The sequence below is a fragment of the Haliotis rubra genome, unplaced genomic scaffold, assembly GCF_003918875.1.
Source record: "Haliotis rubra isolate DU_JTF1 unplaced genomic scaffold, ASM391887v1 Scf40, whole genome shotgun sequence".
NCBI classification, from domain to species: domain Eukaryota; kingdom Metazoa; phylum Mollusca; class Gastropoda; order Lepetellida; family Haliotidae; genus Haliotis; species Haliotis rubra.
This window is the reverse complement of record NW_025767080.1, coordinates 2,902,197-2,918,465: the sequence shown is the minus strand read 5'-3', so window position 1 is coordinate 2,918,465 and position 16,269 is coordinate 2,902,197. Positions and strand designations below refer to the sequence as shown.

General features: G+C 39.6%; 1 protein-coding gene across 1 annotated transcript in view; it reads right to left on the bottom strand.

The window, feature by feature from the left end:
• LOC124287346 (periaxin-like) overlaps positions 1 to 7,591 on the bottom strand; it is a 66,492-nt gene extending 58,901 nt beyond the window's left edge. Inside the window, 1 exon segment of the mRNA XM_046723845.1 lies at positions 6,853 to 7,591. Coding sequence (XP_046579801.1) covers positions 6,853 to 7,045 — 193 coding nt within the window. The 5' untranslated portion in view covers positions 7,046 to 7,591.
• Positions 7,592 to 16,269: the final 8,678 nt, after the last annotated feature.

Here is a 16,269-nt window from a genome sequence, read left to right as displayed (position 1 = left end):
CCTTTTTTAAATTAGAAAACATTAGATTATTAGCTATCTGGGACTAATTGACAAATGACTATTTGTGTGAACGTGGTCATTTTGTATGAGGTTGGTTATTTAATTATCCAAACATATAATAGATTTACACTAAATACAAATATTATCTTGTGTTTGAATGAGTGTGTGCTAGTGCATGTGCATGCGTGCAGGGAGTGCACTCCACACATATTCTGAAAATCCGCACTCCATCTTTGATGAATGTTTCCATAGCAATTATTAAAATCAGATTACTGACAACTAAACACAACAAAATGATGTACCAGGATGAAAACTGACTGCTAAGTAAGACCAGAACACACAGATACACCATATTTTCCCAACACTTCCTCACTTGACAGACAGCAGACGGTCAACAGTCAAACATGGCCGCATGGATACCACCAATGATCATATTGACACCTGGTCCAGGCTAGCGTGGGGCCTGACTCTTTGTAAATACACACAACATGATGAGTTGCAGATCATTCCAGCATTTTGTATTTGCTGTTGAAAGTAATCGGTCATCGAAGATCAGTGAGGAGGGAATATATAAACTGTCCTATAGAGATCTGTAGAGATTAAAATATGGTAGATGGGGATATATACTGTCATGTAACTTTAATAGATGGGGGGAAATATTGTGACTGTCGTGGAAAGTTATGCCTTGTGATACATGACTTTGGTATATTAGGAAATGCATTGATTGTCATCTGACTTCAGCCTTCAGAAACTTTCCTCTAAATTCACTGGAGTAGAGATAAGGTGCAGAGGTACTCCACTGATGATGTCATACTACGAGCTATGATGTCATGAAATGACAATGCAATGATGTCATAGTTTAAGGAAAGATATAGTGGCACTGTTATTCACTTTGTAACAATCTGTCTTAACATGGGAATTAAATCACTTATTTACCATGTCAATGATGAACATAGTTAGCACTATGATTCTCAGCTTGATCAAGCTAATCATTATGCTGACAGACCTAAAATACAGTGTTAAAGAACTGAAAAACAGAAGTTTGAGTTTTAAAGTGAACACAAAATCCAACCAGCAGACCTCCTTAACAGTAGGTGAATGTGTTTTATGCAGTTTTAGGAATATTCCATCAATATCACTGCTGGGAACACCAGATTTGGGCTGCACATATTCTATCCACATGGGCAATTGAAACCATGTGTTGTCCTGAGGAACAAACACCTTAACCACTAGACTATCCCACCACCCTACATCCTCAACTCGCTGTTTTACCTTAACCTGATAAAAAAGAACAAGCTAAAATAAATCGAGCTAGCAGGTGTTGTTAACTTTTTCAGCTTGTCAGAGCCAGGACTTTGTGTTCACATGTCAAGACCACATAATGTTCTGGTTGGTGATTAGGTGGCACATGTATAAGTTGCTCAACATCCCTGAGAGGCAAACACAGAGTTTACTGTACATGGTTGGAGGTGCAAGCAGGTCTGTGGTAGAAGCAGGTCCTGTTGTTGGAATGGATTGTGCAGACACCCATCAGATGTCTCACCTGAATGAATATTGTATCTCACCTGCCTGGCGTTGCATTGAGGGTACGATCTCAGACACAGCTCAACTCATGGCAATGTGTTAAAGGTGGAAAAATGTCTGTTTGGAATTCAGATACAAGGGGGTAAAGTCTGGATGCTGAACAAGTAATGTATTAGAAATGTTTGGATTTTGGTTTAACATTTTGAGTATTGTGAGATGGATTTTCGCTAAGATAGATCTACACAGGCTGATCAAAAGGAGTCTAGATCCTCCACTTTCATAAATATTGTGTTACATGTCAACAAATATTCTATCCAAAATAACTGGTTTATAAATTGGACCCCACAGAAATGTTCTTTTTTTAAATTTTGATACTTTCTTGTACATAGACTTAACCTTCTAGCACCTCACAGGCAGCCTGGGTTATCCGGGTTAATAATGAACTGTGACTTGTAGGCACTTAGAGCATGTCCCTCAGTGATGTGGATGAGGCGCTATAAAATTACTCTTATTATCATTATAGAGACTAAATGGTTCACATTTTTCTCTACATTGTGAAAGACCTGCCTGCCGCATTATTTAAAGAAATTCTAAATCACTTTTGAAAGTTCAACTTAAACACATATTCTGACCATGTTATTAATTGTAACAGATTGTTATATAGGTTTTATATATTGAATAATGATACCTGACAATTAAGTCTTTGCCGGTGAGTCATAGCACAAGCATCACATTGTGGAACGGACGTTTCAGGCCGAGGGTTACACAGTAGCCCAGCTAAAATGTACATGGGCCACAGGAAACTAGACACATGAGGAGAATTTTCAAGATGGCTGCTATGGCAGATGGTCAAGTCTGACTAGACACTGGTCAACCATCGGCCAGGCCAGAGAATGTGGTCAACACAGTCTTCTGACTTCTGTTGTACAAAACAAGCAGCAGATATAACGCTGAACCAGACACAAACACGACAGGACCAGAGGCATCTCACGATTCAGTCTGAATGATAGCTGCAGGCATGGCCTCTTCAGTACATATCATGTTTATTCTATCAGAAGATTTTGACCACACATACAATATTTGTCTGTATGCAAGAATAAGATCTCTAAATATTGAAATCAATATAGTGAATAGTCTGTAATGCTTTTATGAGCAATATTCTAGTAATTTTATTGCAATGATGCCAAGATGAGCTTCACACATTGTGACCAAACTGAGACCTTTTGCTTGTCAAGCAAATATTGTTTAACCACTTGGATGTCCCACCACCATGTTGCAATAATAAGTGATGCTTATCTAGACTTGTTCCTGGCTGAATTACTGCTGCATAACCTTTATGCCAAGTAGAGATGGAACATTTGTCCCAATATATTTTATTAATCTATTTTTAGCCAACAACCATGAAGGGATTTCCCACTGACAGAGCGGGCAAGGTTTTCCATGTCATATTTGTTTATATAAATCTATACAAACAGCAAAGTAAACAAATTTAACACTATCCTATAGACTTGTTTATTGTTAGGCTTATTTTTTTTTATATAAACAATATGCTTGGATAGTGTGAAACAGAAATATTAATATATTCATGCCTCTTGATATTGTTTTTCTCTTTCGGATATAAAACTATGGCAATTTGTTATGGAGGGAAAAGTAAAAGCTACACACATTAAACATGAACCTTGTTTTATCTTATCTGTCTACAATCTTTAATATTGGCAGTATATAATGCACTTATCAATTAATACCTTTGTACTTTTAGTTTCATTTTACAGACAATATTTTTCAAATGAAACAAAATCCCATCATGTTAATTTAAATTATTTTTTTTAGTTCAAACCACTTAGCATTGGCCACTCGGCCATGTCCAGTCATTACTTTAAAACGTCAGTCATCCTGTATGTAGCCTCAGTTCATGAAAATATTCTTACAACATCAAGCCTTGTACACATTGAAGATACTTAATTACATAGTTAAACAAGCCAGCACTGTACTCAGATCACCATGTCAACATAAATCCCATTCAGTTTTACAAACATCAAAAGCAAACAAGCTGAAAAAATATATCAGACCACAAGAGTCAACCAAGCCATTTAAGAATGTCTAAATTGTTTGAAACGAGATTCTGTTATGTGGAATATAATTGTCAAGAGGACGTGCTGTTCTTGCCTCACCAAGGATAACAGAGCCCGTCCAAGGGTTGTATTTCATAGCAAGACATATTTTTCATGTTTTAGTTATTGAAATCTCTGAAAGCAGCCTTCTGAGTACGAAAGTGTGTCACAGAAGAATGGGTCGAGAGTGTTAAGCGAGAATGAGGCTATTTCAGGGCTTGGTATCCTTTTCTTGTTCCGCAAGACAAACACATTGCTATGCAGCTTTCAGGCTAACATCAAAGGAATACCTATACTGTTGTATACCATACTAACTCACATAAAATCCACAGTCAAATGGACAACAATGATTTTCATGAGACTACATCTTAAAGTTTTCAAGGATAATTATTCAAGCAGATACATATCTGTACTTTGTTATCAAATATTGAACAGACTGCAGTGGATGTGTTTCTTGAATTGATAGAGACATGTAGTAATGTTACATTTCCCTTGTGAGTGAGTGAGTGAGTGAGTGACTATGGTTTTACGCCGCTTTTAGCAATATTCCAGCAATAACATCGCGGGGATACCAGAAATGGGTTTCACGCATTGTACCCATGTGGGGAATCGAACCCAAGCCTTCCGCGTGACGAGCAAACGCTTTAACCACCAGGCTACCACAATGTCCTATTTCCTTTGTGAAAATTGCAGGTTATGTTTGAAATTAATATTGCTAATGGTTCTTTTTCTTCTTCTTTTTTTTGGAAAAGCATTGATGACTTTATATTTAACATTCTTGTTTGTTGGTTAATATGAATTAGATTTTAGGTGGTTCTTCTGTATAGATTTGGTGCCAATACTTGGCATTACCTATTTGGCACATTACTGTTTCATGGTCTGCAGAATTTCTGTGCAAACAGAACTAGAACTGCCATTTTGAATATGTTGGACACAGATTCACTGTGAATAGTTAGTGTAAACACTCCGTGAACACTCCGACCTTGTGTTGACAGGGGCAGACATGTTTTAATGAAATAACTAAAGGCAAAAAATATGCTTATTTGTTATTCAACTACTTCAATTTTCCTCAGAAAGTAAATTTATATATATGGTTCATGTTGTCTTAAAGAGCAAAATGCAGCACCAAAAAATATATTTTACAGAAACGAGAACTTCTTTATATCATTTCTACAGTGAATGAGTTGTGTTTAAGCTACATTCCAACAATATTGTAGCAGGAATACTGGAAATGTACCCATGGGGGAGATCAACCTGGGCCTTCTGTGTAACGAGCAAATGCTCAAGCCACCTACCCTACATCTCCACAGAGCTGTATCTGTGAGGATTTAGGTTAGAATTGGCCTTCAGCAACCCCTACTCCTTGTTGTACAAGACAACTAATGGGATGGGGTGGTCAGGTTGGCTGACATGGTTCATGCATGTTATCATATCCCTGATGCCAATCACTGGACTGTTTGGTTCAGACCCCATTATTCATATATTTTAAAGGCTACTTTATGATATACTTGCTTCTATCGTATACACAAATGTTTTCTGACAAAACATGTAAGTATAGATTTAAGAAACATAATGTAGGTAACTTTATTATATTTAAATAAGTAAAACAAACTTTACATTCTGGAAGTAACATATATCTTGAACCAACCTTTAATTTAGGTTTGAAAACATATTGGAATGAATATTGATGCAGGAAGCTTATATATGTTCGAATATATATCACCCCATTTTTGATAATGATATTTGATATATTTACATGATACAAAAATATTCTTATAATATGTCAAGTATACAGTCAAACACTATTGTGTGGAAGTAGAAATACATAAATACTTCGAGTTACGTGAGATTTGACAACTGCAAAATGATGACTAAATAAGGAATATGCAGGACCGAGCTTCTACTTCAAGACAAACTTAAATTCAAAACATTGAAGTATGATACAATGCTGTTTGTATGTATATATAGAATAATATATCTGATCATCCCTGTCAAATATTGAGTAGTATAGTTCATCTAGTTGATGTAGAAACCCAGTCTCACCATCACCAACTGCATGATGCTTAATGTCTATTTGTGAAAGTTACACATCAAGTCTTGCATTGTTTGAAAAGAAAACACTGCCTTAAAATACAATAGTAAACAATAATGGAATTCTGAACTTTAAATCTTTGAAAATATTTTACTGTCATGTTTACTGTAAACAACTAAAAATTAATAAAAAAACATAGGAAAGAAAGTTTATGGTGTCTTCATTACAGATACTATTGTATGAACAATTATCATACACAATTTACTTATTGTGTTACAGTACCGTGAAAAGCCAGTGTTAAAAACAAACATGACCCAATTTAGTTTGGTCCAATGATTTTTTCATTCTTATTTCATACAATACAGTACAGTATAAACATCTGGTAGCCCCTAACTTCTTTTGAGTAGTATAAGTTTGAGCATGTATCAATTTTACATTGAGAAATGCTCAAAAATGTTTCCATATTTTACAATTGCAAATACAATGCTTGTCCCCCTACTTTATGATACTGGAATGTATTTTCACCTGTTAAGATCCATTCACACCATGGTAGCTTACCTGGATCAATACACCTGTTTGTTTACCTGATAAAATATGTCAATCTCTGCTTTGCTGGCGTCACTTTCTAATGTAGATTTCAACTGTCAACTTCAAAATGACTCTGAGTATACCAATAGATTCAACATTCTTACATGACACTGGGCAGCATAAAGAGACCAGTGAAGATATTTGTTGAGAGCATGGCGAGTGTGAATGAATTATGCTGTTTCAGGTTGTAATAGAAAGGGGTGTGTCCGCAAGTAAGGAAAACCATGAGGTCCATGATACAAAACTATTTGCTAATGAGGATGTTGACAAAAATCATTTTTATCCTTCCTACTTATGGGATATTTTTAGTGTGAAAATTAATCTTTACTATATATTGGGAAACTATTTATCATGTTAACCTGGTCATTAACAATAAAATATATAACAGGGCATTTGGTTAATTAAATAATTGTTCAAATATATATATATTTTTTGGAGACTGTTGGTGTGATGTATGGGCTGAAATTTAAGGGTGGAGCAATCAAGGTGAAACAGACTAAATTGACAGTTATCAAACACCTGTGTGGTGTGAAAATTAATCACCTGACAGGTGACAAAAAGGAAGCATAAATATCTATATACATGAGAATATCTCACCTTTGTTTCGTCTCCACAGCAAGAACGCTACAACTCCAAGAATCAGAGCAACAACCGCCAGTGTCCCAAAGACACTCCCGACAACAATTCCTGCAACATTCGGCTGCTCACATGCATTCTGACACGAACAATACTCAAACAATAGCACAATAATACACAATTTCCACAACGACAGCATCTTGAGATGAAGCATAATTGTCAATTTACGCGGGCCTGTCCACTGCCTAGATGACAGGCGAAGTTAAAACGACCATCTGTGGACCCCGAGAGGGACGAGCGCTATCACTGTATCCTCGCGTCGCAGGTAAACTCCAGGTAAATCGCGTTGTAACTGTTTACCTGTCCGAACTATGAATGTACGTTATGCTGACATCAGAGTGTTTCAGTTTGTCCTGTCACTTATCTGGTATCCTCAAGTCTTCGAGTCCGTGTCTAGGTGAAGTGTTCAGGCACAAGCACTATCGTGCTTCACTGCACTACTGGCGAACAGAGCCGACAGTTTACGCAAAGGTGGACTTGCTCTGGTATGCGGCCGTTTGTCATAGCCCACTACACAAGCATATAGGTGAAGTTTGCCCTAAATATAGACGGCTGACCACTCTGGTCCTTCACCAGTCTGCCGACGAGGCATGGAGAATGCAACACCTGAAGGAAATTTGCCTGCATTGTTGAGACCGCGGCCATTTAGTTTTCGTGTTTCGTTCGTTTTATTGATTATTTTTTGTTAGTAAGGTAGATAGGTCACATTCCACTGACTAGGCTATGTAGTACAAACGTTATTCCGAATGAAAGACAGGCAGAGTCAGAATGAGGCGGCACACGTGCCGCTAGCTAAGACAGGTGGGCGTGGTCGAAGGATGGACTTGTAGGGGGTGGGTTTGTGATGAGGGGGGTAATAATTAATGGGAGAAATATGGTAAAACTGGTCGGACTGGTGGATCGTATAATTTACATGTACATATATATATATAACACTGGTTGACGTTCTGGGCTATTTTCTGAACAAATGCACCAGTGTTGTAGGATTATATTTCAATATATATATACAGGTTTAATGTAGCTTGCACACTGTCACCTGTATAACTTTGTCGTTCCATAAATTAAACACACGTCATGGAACTGTATTTGTCAACTCGTAACTCTTCGTAGTGAACCAAAAACGTTTAGGGTCATAAATGTTTGGGGGATTTTTCTTTCTGGTGAAGATTGAGCACAGAATTTCATAAAAATATTCCCCAAACTATTCACGATCCCAAACTTAATTTCTTCAGTCAGTATACATAACTCACAAGAAGTTCAAGGACACCTGGGGGTTTATCAAGTAAATAGTCATTATGTACATACTTTCATAGCCTTTCTTTGTAGCAAGGGCGGTGGGGTAGCCTACTGGTTAAGGCGTTCGCTCGTCACGCCGATTATCCGGGTTCGATTCCCCAAATGGGCACTCTTTGTGAAGCTCATTTCTGGTGTCCCCCCGCCGGGATATTGCTAGAATATTACTAAAAGCGTCGTAAAACTGAACTCACTCACTCACTCATTGTAACAAAGAACCAACTATTCTTTATCTTCTTTTTGAGCAGTATATTACATTAACGTTTCTGCTTATTCCGCAGCTCGTTGTACTCAGGGTAACGAAGGTACCCATCAACCTGTATTGGTCCAAAGAGGCAAGTAGGTTGATCAGGTGGATAGGATGGGGTGGTTGATTGCGTATCATCCTACCGATTGTTGCTAGGGTTATCAAGCACTGGTTTGTTTGATCCACGCAAATATTTACAGGCTGTCTGGCTTCAAATAGCAGTATGCAAATGCTGCGTTAAACAATCAAAGTGCGAGAAATTGACAAAATTAATTATTTGCAGAAGACTATGGATGGATATTTGTAAAAAACAACAACATTGTGCTTTGGGGCATATACGAAAGCTTTACAATTTGTTATCACGGTGATATTTCTGGTACTGTAGGTGGATAAGTCCGTTCACGGGGACGACGTCATTTGGTACCATGTTTGTGTTGTGAAGCAGAATTAGAAGCATAACCGTGATTTGGGATTCGACCCCATGACTATTCCAACCCGCCAGCTTTCAGAACCCTTGGTCTATATAAGCGTTTGAATCACTGATTTGCTCATTCTAGTTCAATAAATACATTGTTACTTGACAGCAGACGCTTCATGCTTACGCACCACTAGCGACGTTACTACAGAGTGAAGTATCAGATGCGACAGCCGCCAGTTCAAAGTTAGGTATAGGTAACGACAGCCGTTAGTCCAAAGTAAAGTATAGGTTACGACAGCCGTTAGTCCAAAGTAAAGTACAGGTTACGACAGCCGTTAGTCCAAAGTAAAGTATAGGTTACGACAGCCGTTAGTCCAACGTTAGGTATAGGTTACGACAGCCGTTAGTCCAAAGTAAAGTACAGGTTACGACAGCCGTTAGTCCAAAGTAAAGTATAGGTTACGACAGCCGTTAGTCCAACGTTAGGTATAGGTTACGACAGCCGTTAGTCCAAAGTAAAGTATAGGTTACGACAGCCGTTAGTCCAAAGTAAATCGGTTACGACAGCCGTTAGTAGGTTACGACAGCCGTTAGTCCAACGTTAGGTATAGGTTACGACAGCCGTTAGTCCAAAGTAAAGTATAGGTTACGACAGCCGTTAGTCCAAAGTAAAGTATAGGTTACGACAGCCGTTAGTCCAAAGTAAAGTATAGGTTACGACAGCCGTTAGTTCAACGTTAGGTATCGGTTACGACAGCAGTTAGTCCAAAGTAAAGTATAGGTTACGACAGCCGTTAGTCCAAAGTAAAGTATAGGTTACGACAGCCGTTAGTCCAAAGTAAAGTATAGATTACGACAGCCGTTAGCCCAAAGTAAAGTATAGTTCACGATTGCCATCAGTCTGTAGTAGATTTTAAGTTGCGACTTCCGCCAGTCTATAGTAAAGTATAAGTTACCACTGCCGTTAGTCTATAGTAAAGTATAGGTTACGATTGCCATCAGCCTATAGTAGAGCTCCCAGTTTTGTCCTGGGCCGGTTGTTGGTCTTTCCACAGAGGTACAGCCACGCTCACCTCTGTCGGTTCAAATCCACCAAAAAATGTTCTCATTGGACGGCTAACCACGGCCTCATGCGAGTTTGTGTCAATATTTAGCCGCCTAGGGGCGGGGACGTGCCGCAACTAGGTATCAGTCCTTCCCTATCCTCGTCAAGGCATCTACCTTTCATTACCGGGGTCTCGGCGTCTAGGGGAATGTGTGACGCTTTGTTTTAAACGGGGACTAAAATAGACGAGCTTTCCCTGTTGACAGTTGCTCTCTACCGATCTGATCCGTTTTCCTCTTAATCTGTCATTGTCAAACACATTTAAAGCTCTCAATTCAAGGTTAATCAGGCCCTTTTTGTAAGACACGGCAACAATGTCAATTCGGGCTGGACCGGCCATTTATGTCGGGCATTCCGACCAATCCTTCGCACCAGTCTGGACAAAGCGACGACAGTTTGGGAAACAAAATATCAAGAGAAGTCAAAGTTTTATTGTGTAATGAATGAACAGCGCGATATCAGCAAATTTCAAGAAAATTGTTTCTCTCAGCACCATTTTGCTGTTTTAATAATGAATATAATATAATACGACGATTTCCGTTCTCTGTCTTTTCACAAAATGTTTGTTGAATGTTAGCTTTACTTCGGAATACAGTGTAAACAGGACGAGGTGTGATAATGATCCTTTTTGAACCACAGTAAATAGCAAATTTATGTTATTTATGCATGACATAATTGGATATGAACGTTTCTGGTAATATTTATATGAATAATAATCAAATAATATTATTTCTGTCAAGTTTTGGAGTAATGGCATGATTATGTACAGAAGTGAGGTGAAATTGGATTTAATGTCGTGCTTGAGAATATTTCGCTCATATGACGACGTGCATGCGTGTGTATGTGTATGTGCGGCTGCTTGTACTAGCCCAGACTAAAGCTGGTTTTATAGTGCTAGCCATCTGTGATACCATGCCGCAGTGAAGCATGAATACCCCAATCAGACACATTATACTGACTCCGAGCCGACCAGTCCATGTTGTACCCATTAATGCCCAGCGCCAGGCAGGGACCAACAAGTACCATATTTTAACGTCTTTTGGTATGACGCGGTCGGGGATTGAACCCGCGACCTTCCGGTCTCCGGGCGGACGCTCTAACCACTACACCACGGAGGCGGTCATGTACAGAAGTATGTTTCTCGATAACGACAGAGGCCGATTTTTTCGAACTTTAAAAGGAAATCAAACAATGAGCCGGAACGTAACCCAAGATAAATGTTTAACTAAACTGACATAAAACAGAAAGTAGACACCTGAAGTTTAGGGATTATTTTCCAGAAAACAGCTTAAATATTCTGTGAAGTGTTTTGATTGTGATCTGAGTCAGTGAGTGAGTTGGATTTTACGCCGCTTTTTTCAATATTCCAGCAGTATCACGGCGGGGAACACCAGAAATGGGCTTCACACATTGTACCAATGTGGGGAATCGAACCCGGGTCTTCAGCGTGACGAGCAAACGCTTTAACTACTAGGCTACCCCACCGCCCCGACCATGTGTTGCCAAAACACAGATATCCTTTACCCGATTTTGCTGAATCGCACGTGCATGTTATGCACCAACAGCATAAAACAGAGTCGAATGAGATCGTTAGTGGTGTACCTGTTAAAGGCACACTTTAAAATGTCAAGAATATCAGCATGGGAGCGACAACAAGCCATTGGAATGTCGCTGGTAGGGTCTAGCCATTTGCCGGAACGTTAGGGTGTACAGGGCAGACCATCATCAAGCTAATGAGGGACGTCAACCAGACTGGCCAGACAACTGGAAGACCTCGAGTAACCGGCCTGAAAGATGCCCATCAGCCCCACATTCTCCATCTGCACAACCGGATGCTCACAACGGCATCACCAGCGTTGGCCCACAACATCAGCAGGAAATACTATCAAAACACTTTCCAAAATATTTGATATAATATCAAGGTTTACCAATCATTCATATGATCACACCTGATAACTTTAATATTGCTTTCGTAACTGTTCTTAAATATAAAGATCTTGTCATATACTGTCTACCGGTTCTTATCATCGTTTCATCGTGAAATGAGAGATATATGAGGGTATTATTAAAACGATACATAGTTTAAAAATCAGTGATGGATGCAAAAATATTGAACACAGTTTAAAGTCTGAAAGTGCGTAATAAAACCATGCCTGATCATATATGGTCGATCTAGCGATAAGTGATAGTAACCTAATTGGAATTGTAACGTGTCAATTAATCTCCATGTTGAAACAATAAGATAACCGGATATTTGTACGCAAAATAATTTGACGAGGAACCAACAAAGAAAAAGGAAATGTACAAATACATTCTAAAAATACATTTCACAAATAAACACAAATTACTAAAAAGGAATTACAACTGCAGTACAATGAAGTGCCAGTACAATTTTATTGGTAGTACAAATACAACAGCTATGTGATATGATATAGTGATTATAGCTACTCCGTGAGTGACTGAGTTGGGTTTTATGCCGTTTTCAGCAATATCACAGCGGGGGACACCAGAAATGGGTTTCACACACTGTGCCCATGTGGGGAATCGAACCCGGGTCTTCGGCGTGACGAGCAAACGCTTTAACTACTAGGCTACCCCACCGACCAAAAGCAATGCAGACGATGGTGATAATATTGACATTGCTACAACAGTGGTCCAGCTTTTAAAATAGGCCTGGTCTGCGAATCCATTGTGAAAGGTGATCTCCACACAACTGCTGGTCTTGATGAAACGTGAGATGACCAAGACAAGAATGTGCCCGTATATATACACAAAGAGCTTCTAGAAGTTTCTCCCAATCAGACAAACCCGGAATATACCGGATCCTCTAGAAGCATCCAGATCAGTTATAATTCAAATTCCAAATGTAACACGACTGCAACATTGTTTACACTGAATAATAACACCACATAAGAGAACATCAGCAATCATAGGACACCTTTTCATCAATGCGGAAGTTTCATATTGTCGCCCAATAACTTCTGTTTGCTCTTTTCATCAATCAGGAAGTTCCCCATTGCTGCCTAAGCGAGATCTGGCTGCTCTCTTCATCAACCAGGAAGTTTCCCATTGCTGCCTAAGCGAGACCTGGCTACTCTCTTCATCAATCAGGAAATTTCCCTTTGCTGCCTAAGCGAGATCTGGCTGCTCTCTTCATCAATCAGGAAATTTCCCTTTGCTGCCTAAGCGAGATCTGGCTGCTCTCTTCATCAATCAGGAAGATTCCCTTTGCTGCCTAAGCGAGACCTGGCTACTCTCTTCATCAATCAGGAAATTTCCCATTGATGCCTAAGCGAGACCTGGCTACTCTCTTCATCAATCAGGAAGTTTCCCATTGCTGCCTAAGCGAGACCTGGCTACTCTCTTCATCAATCAGGAAATTTCCCTTTGCTGCCTAAGCGAGATCTGGCTGCTCTCTTTATCAATCAGGAAGTTTCCCATTGCTGCCTAAGCGAGACCTGGCTACTCTCTTCATCAATCAGGAAGTTTCCCATTGCTGCCTAAGCGAGACCTGGCTACTCTCTTCATCAATCAGGAAATTTCCCTTTGCTGCCTAAGCGAGATCTGGCTGCTCTCTTCATTAATCAGGAAGTTTCATATGACCCCTGTTGTTGACCATCGATTGCTCTTTTCATCATTCACGAAGTCTGGTATTTGCTTGACCTGTTTGCTCTGTTCATCATTCACGAAGTCTGGCATTGCGTGACCTGTTTGCTCTGTTCATCATTCACAAAGTCTGGCATTGCGTGACCTGTTTGCTCTGTTCATCATTCACGAAGTCTGGTATTGCGTGACCTGTTTGCTCTGTTCATTCACGAAGTCTGGTATTGCGTGACCTGTTTGCTCTGTTCATTATTTCGTAAGTTTCATATTGCTGTCTTGAGTGACCAAGGCTGCTCTTTTCATCAATCCAGAGTCTTCATATTGCTGCCTGATTGGCCTCTGTTTATTCTTTTTATCATTCCAAAAGTTTCATATTGCTGTCTGAGTGGCCACTATTTGCTCTTTTATATTCCATATTGCTGTCTTGGCCTACCCCTGTTTCCCCTTTTCATCAATCCGAAAGTTTCATATTGCCGTCTGTGTGAACTGTTTTCATCAACCCCAAGTGATAACGGTTTACTCTTTTCATCAACTTTGAAGTTCATATATTGCCGTATGAGTGATCTCTGAATGTTCATTTCATCAAACCGGAATCTTCATATTGCCGTCTGAGTGATCTCTGAATGTTCATTTCATCAAACCGGAATCTTCATATTGCCGTCTGAGTGATCTCTGAATGTTCATTTCATCAAACCGGAATCTTCATATTGCCGTCTGAGTGATCTCTGAATGTTCATTTCATCAAACCGGAATCTTCATATTGCCGTCTGAGTGATCTCTGAATGTTCATTTCATCAAACCGGAATCTTCATATTGCCGTCTGAGTGATCTCTGAATGTTCATTACATCAAACCGGAATCTTCATATTGCCGTCTGAGCGATCTCTGACTGTTCACTTCATCAAACCGGAATCTTCATATTGCCGTCTGAGTGATCTCTGACTGTTCACTTCATCAAACCGGAATTTTCATATTGCCGTCTGAGTGATCTCTGAAGTTCATTACATCAAACCGGAATCTTCATATTGCCGTCTGAGTGGTTTGAACTTTCATATTGCAGTTTTATTGACTTATCGCTGCTCTTACATCAGTCAGTGTGGTTGGGTTTCAATGGTTTATACCTCAACAATATCAAAACTAACGACACTGAAAATGGGGGCATGGGAATGGAACCCGGTCATCGTCTTTGCCAGCCAAGGCATTAACAAGTCTACTACTATATCACTGAATGATCGGAAGTAGCGGACGAAAAAACCCGAAGTTTATGGACGCCTTTGACTCTTCAGGCAATTATCTTGACTATGTATGCAATGCTAATTTTCCTTTACGCGGGTGTTTGAACAAAATTAGTCAAGCACAAAGTATTCGGAACATGTGACAAAACATTACGTGAAGAGCTGATAATGACCATTTTGTGTGGCACATGCGCCAACAGTTTCACTAACGACCCAATATATAAACAAAGCTGGCGAAATTCCTACAGAAACGCTATCGGAATTTAACATAAACTCTTTCCATTAAAGCCAGGATTAACCAACTAAATTCTCGTGATATTTGAGTTTTGAAGCGCTACCGTAACAGAAATAGTTGGCTCATTACGTAGCAAACGACGCGGTCTTCTGATTGTTGTTGCCGAATGTAAGGGGCCGACTCAAGGTCCCAAGTGTTGTAACATTTAAAACCAAAATAGTTTTTCTGACTGTTTTCTGAACTCCAAGACACTTAGACGTCACTCTACACATTTTCTGCTTCATCTGTGTCTCATGTTTGGGTTAAATTACAAAATTATGTATTGGTAAACTCTCATCCGATGAAAATACATATAAACTCATGAGAACAACCCTCAAAGCCGGCTCAAGCAGAGCAAACATGGCGACCACTCGTAACAGCAGGGACCTGCCACGCCGGCTTCGTGGGCCAGGGTTGGTCTCATCACGACTTCTTCTACAAATTCATTCACATTCCAATTTCGTGAGAGAACTGATTATACACACATATACAAACATGCCTTGTTACTATTCACTGTCCGTACTCTAGAGATAATGGAGCTTTCTCAAGTCATAATTCAATGTCCTTGCTTTGATTTAGGAATGCCCGCCAAGAAATGTTCGCCGTAGTTCAATTTGAAGAACACAATATTCTTTCCATGACCTACCACGCTGAACAAAGCCGGGCAATATACCCTAATATGTCGACAACAAGAAGGTGTTTTTGTTATTTTTGTGTCCTAAGGGTCCTTTGGTCACTTTCAGAAGGGTGTGGGTGGGGGTGGGGGTGTTCCAAACCTGATCAAGCCTTCTGGATTCTCAATTGTTAAACTGTAACACATTAACATATTCACTCCTACGGGCTTTATAATTATGCATGACCCCAGCACCCTGTTGTGGCTACTAGAGCTCACTACCTTCTGTATGGCAAGGGTACTTGGTCATGCTTTCAGTCCCAGATTTTCCGGTTCAAGACTCGATCATTTATGAGATAACGCCTTATTGTTGGACCATGAAGGACCACATTGAACCTCTAAGTTCCGGAAGGTCAGTGGTTCGATCCCCTACCGCCTCTTACCGAAAAGCCCAACATGGGCACAATGTGTGAAGCCCATTTATGGTGTCCCCCGCCGTGATATTGCTGGAATATTGCTAAAAGCGGCGTAAAACCCAACTCACTCACTCACTCTTACCGAAAAGAAGACGTTAAAAGATGTACTTGTTGT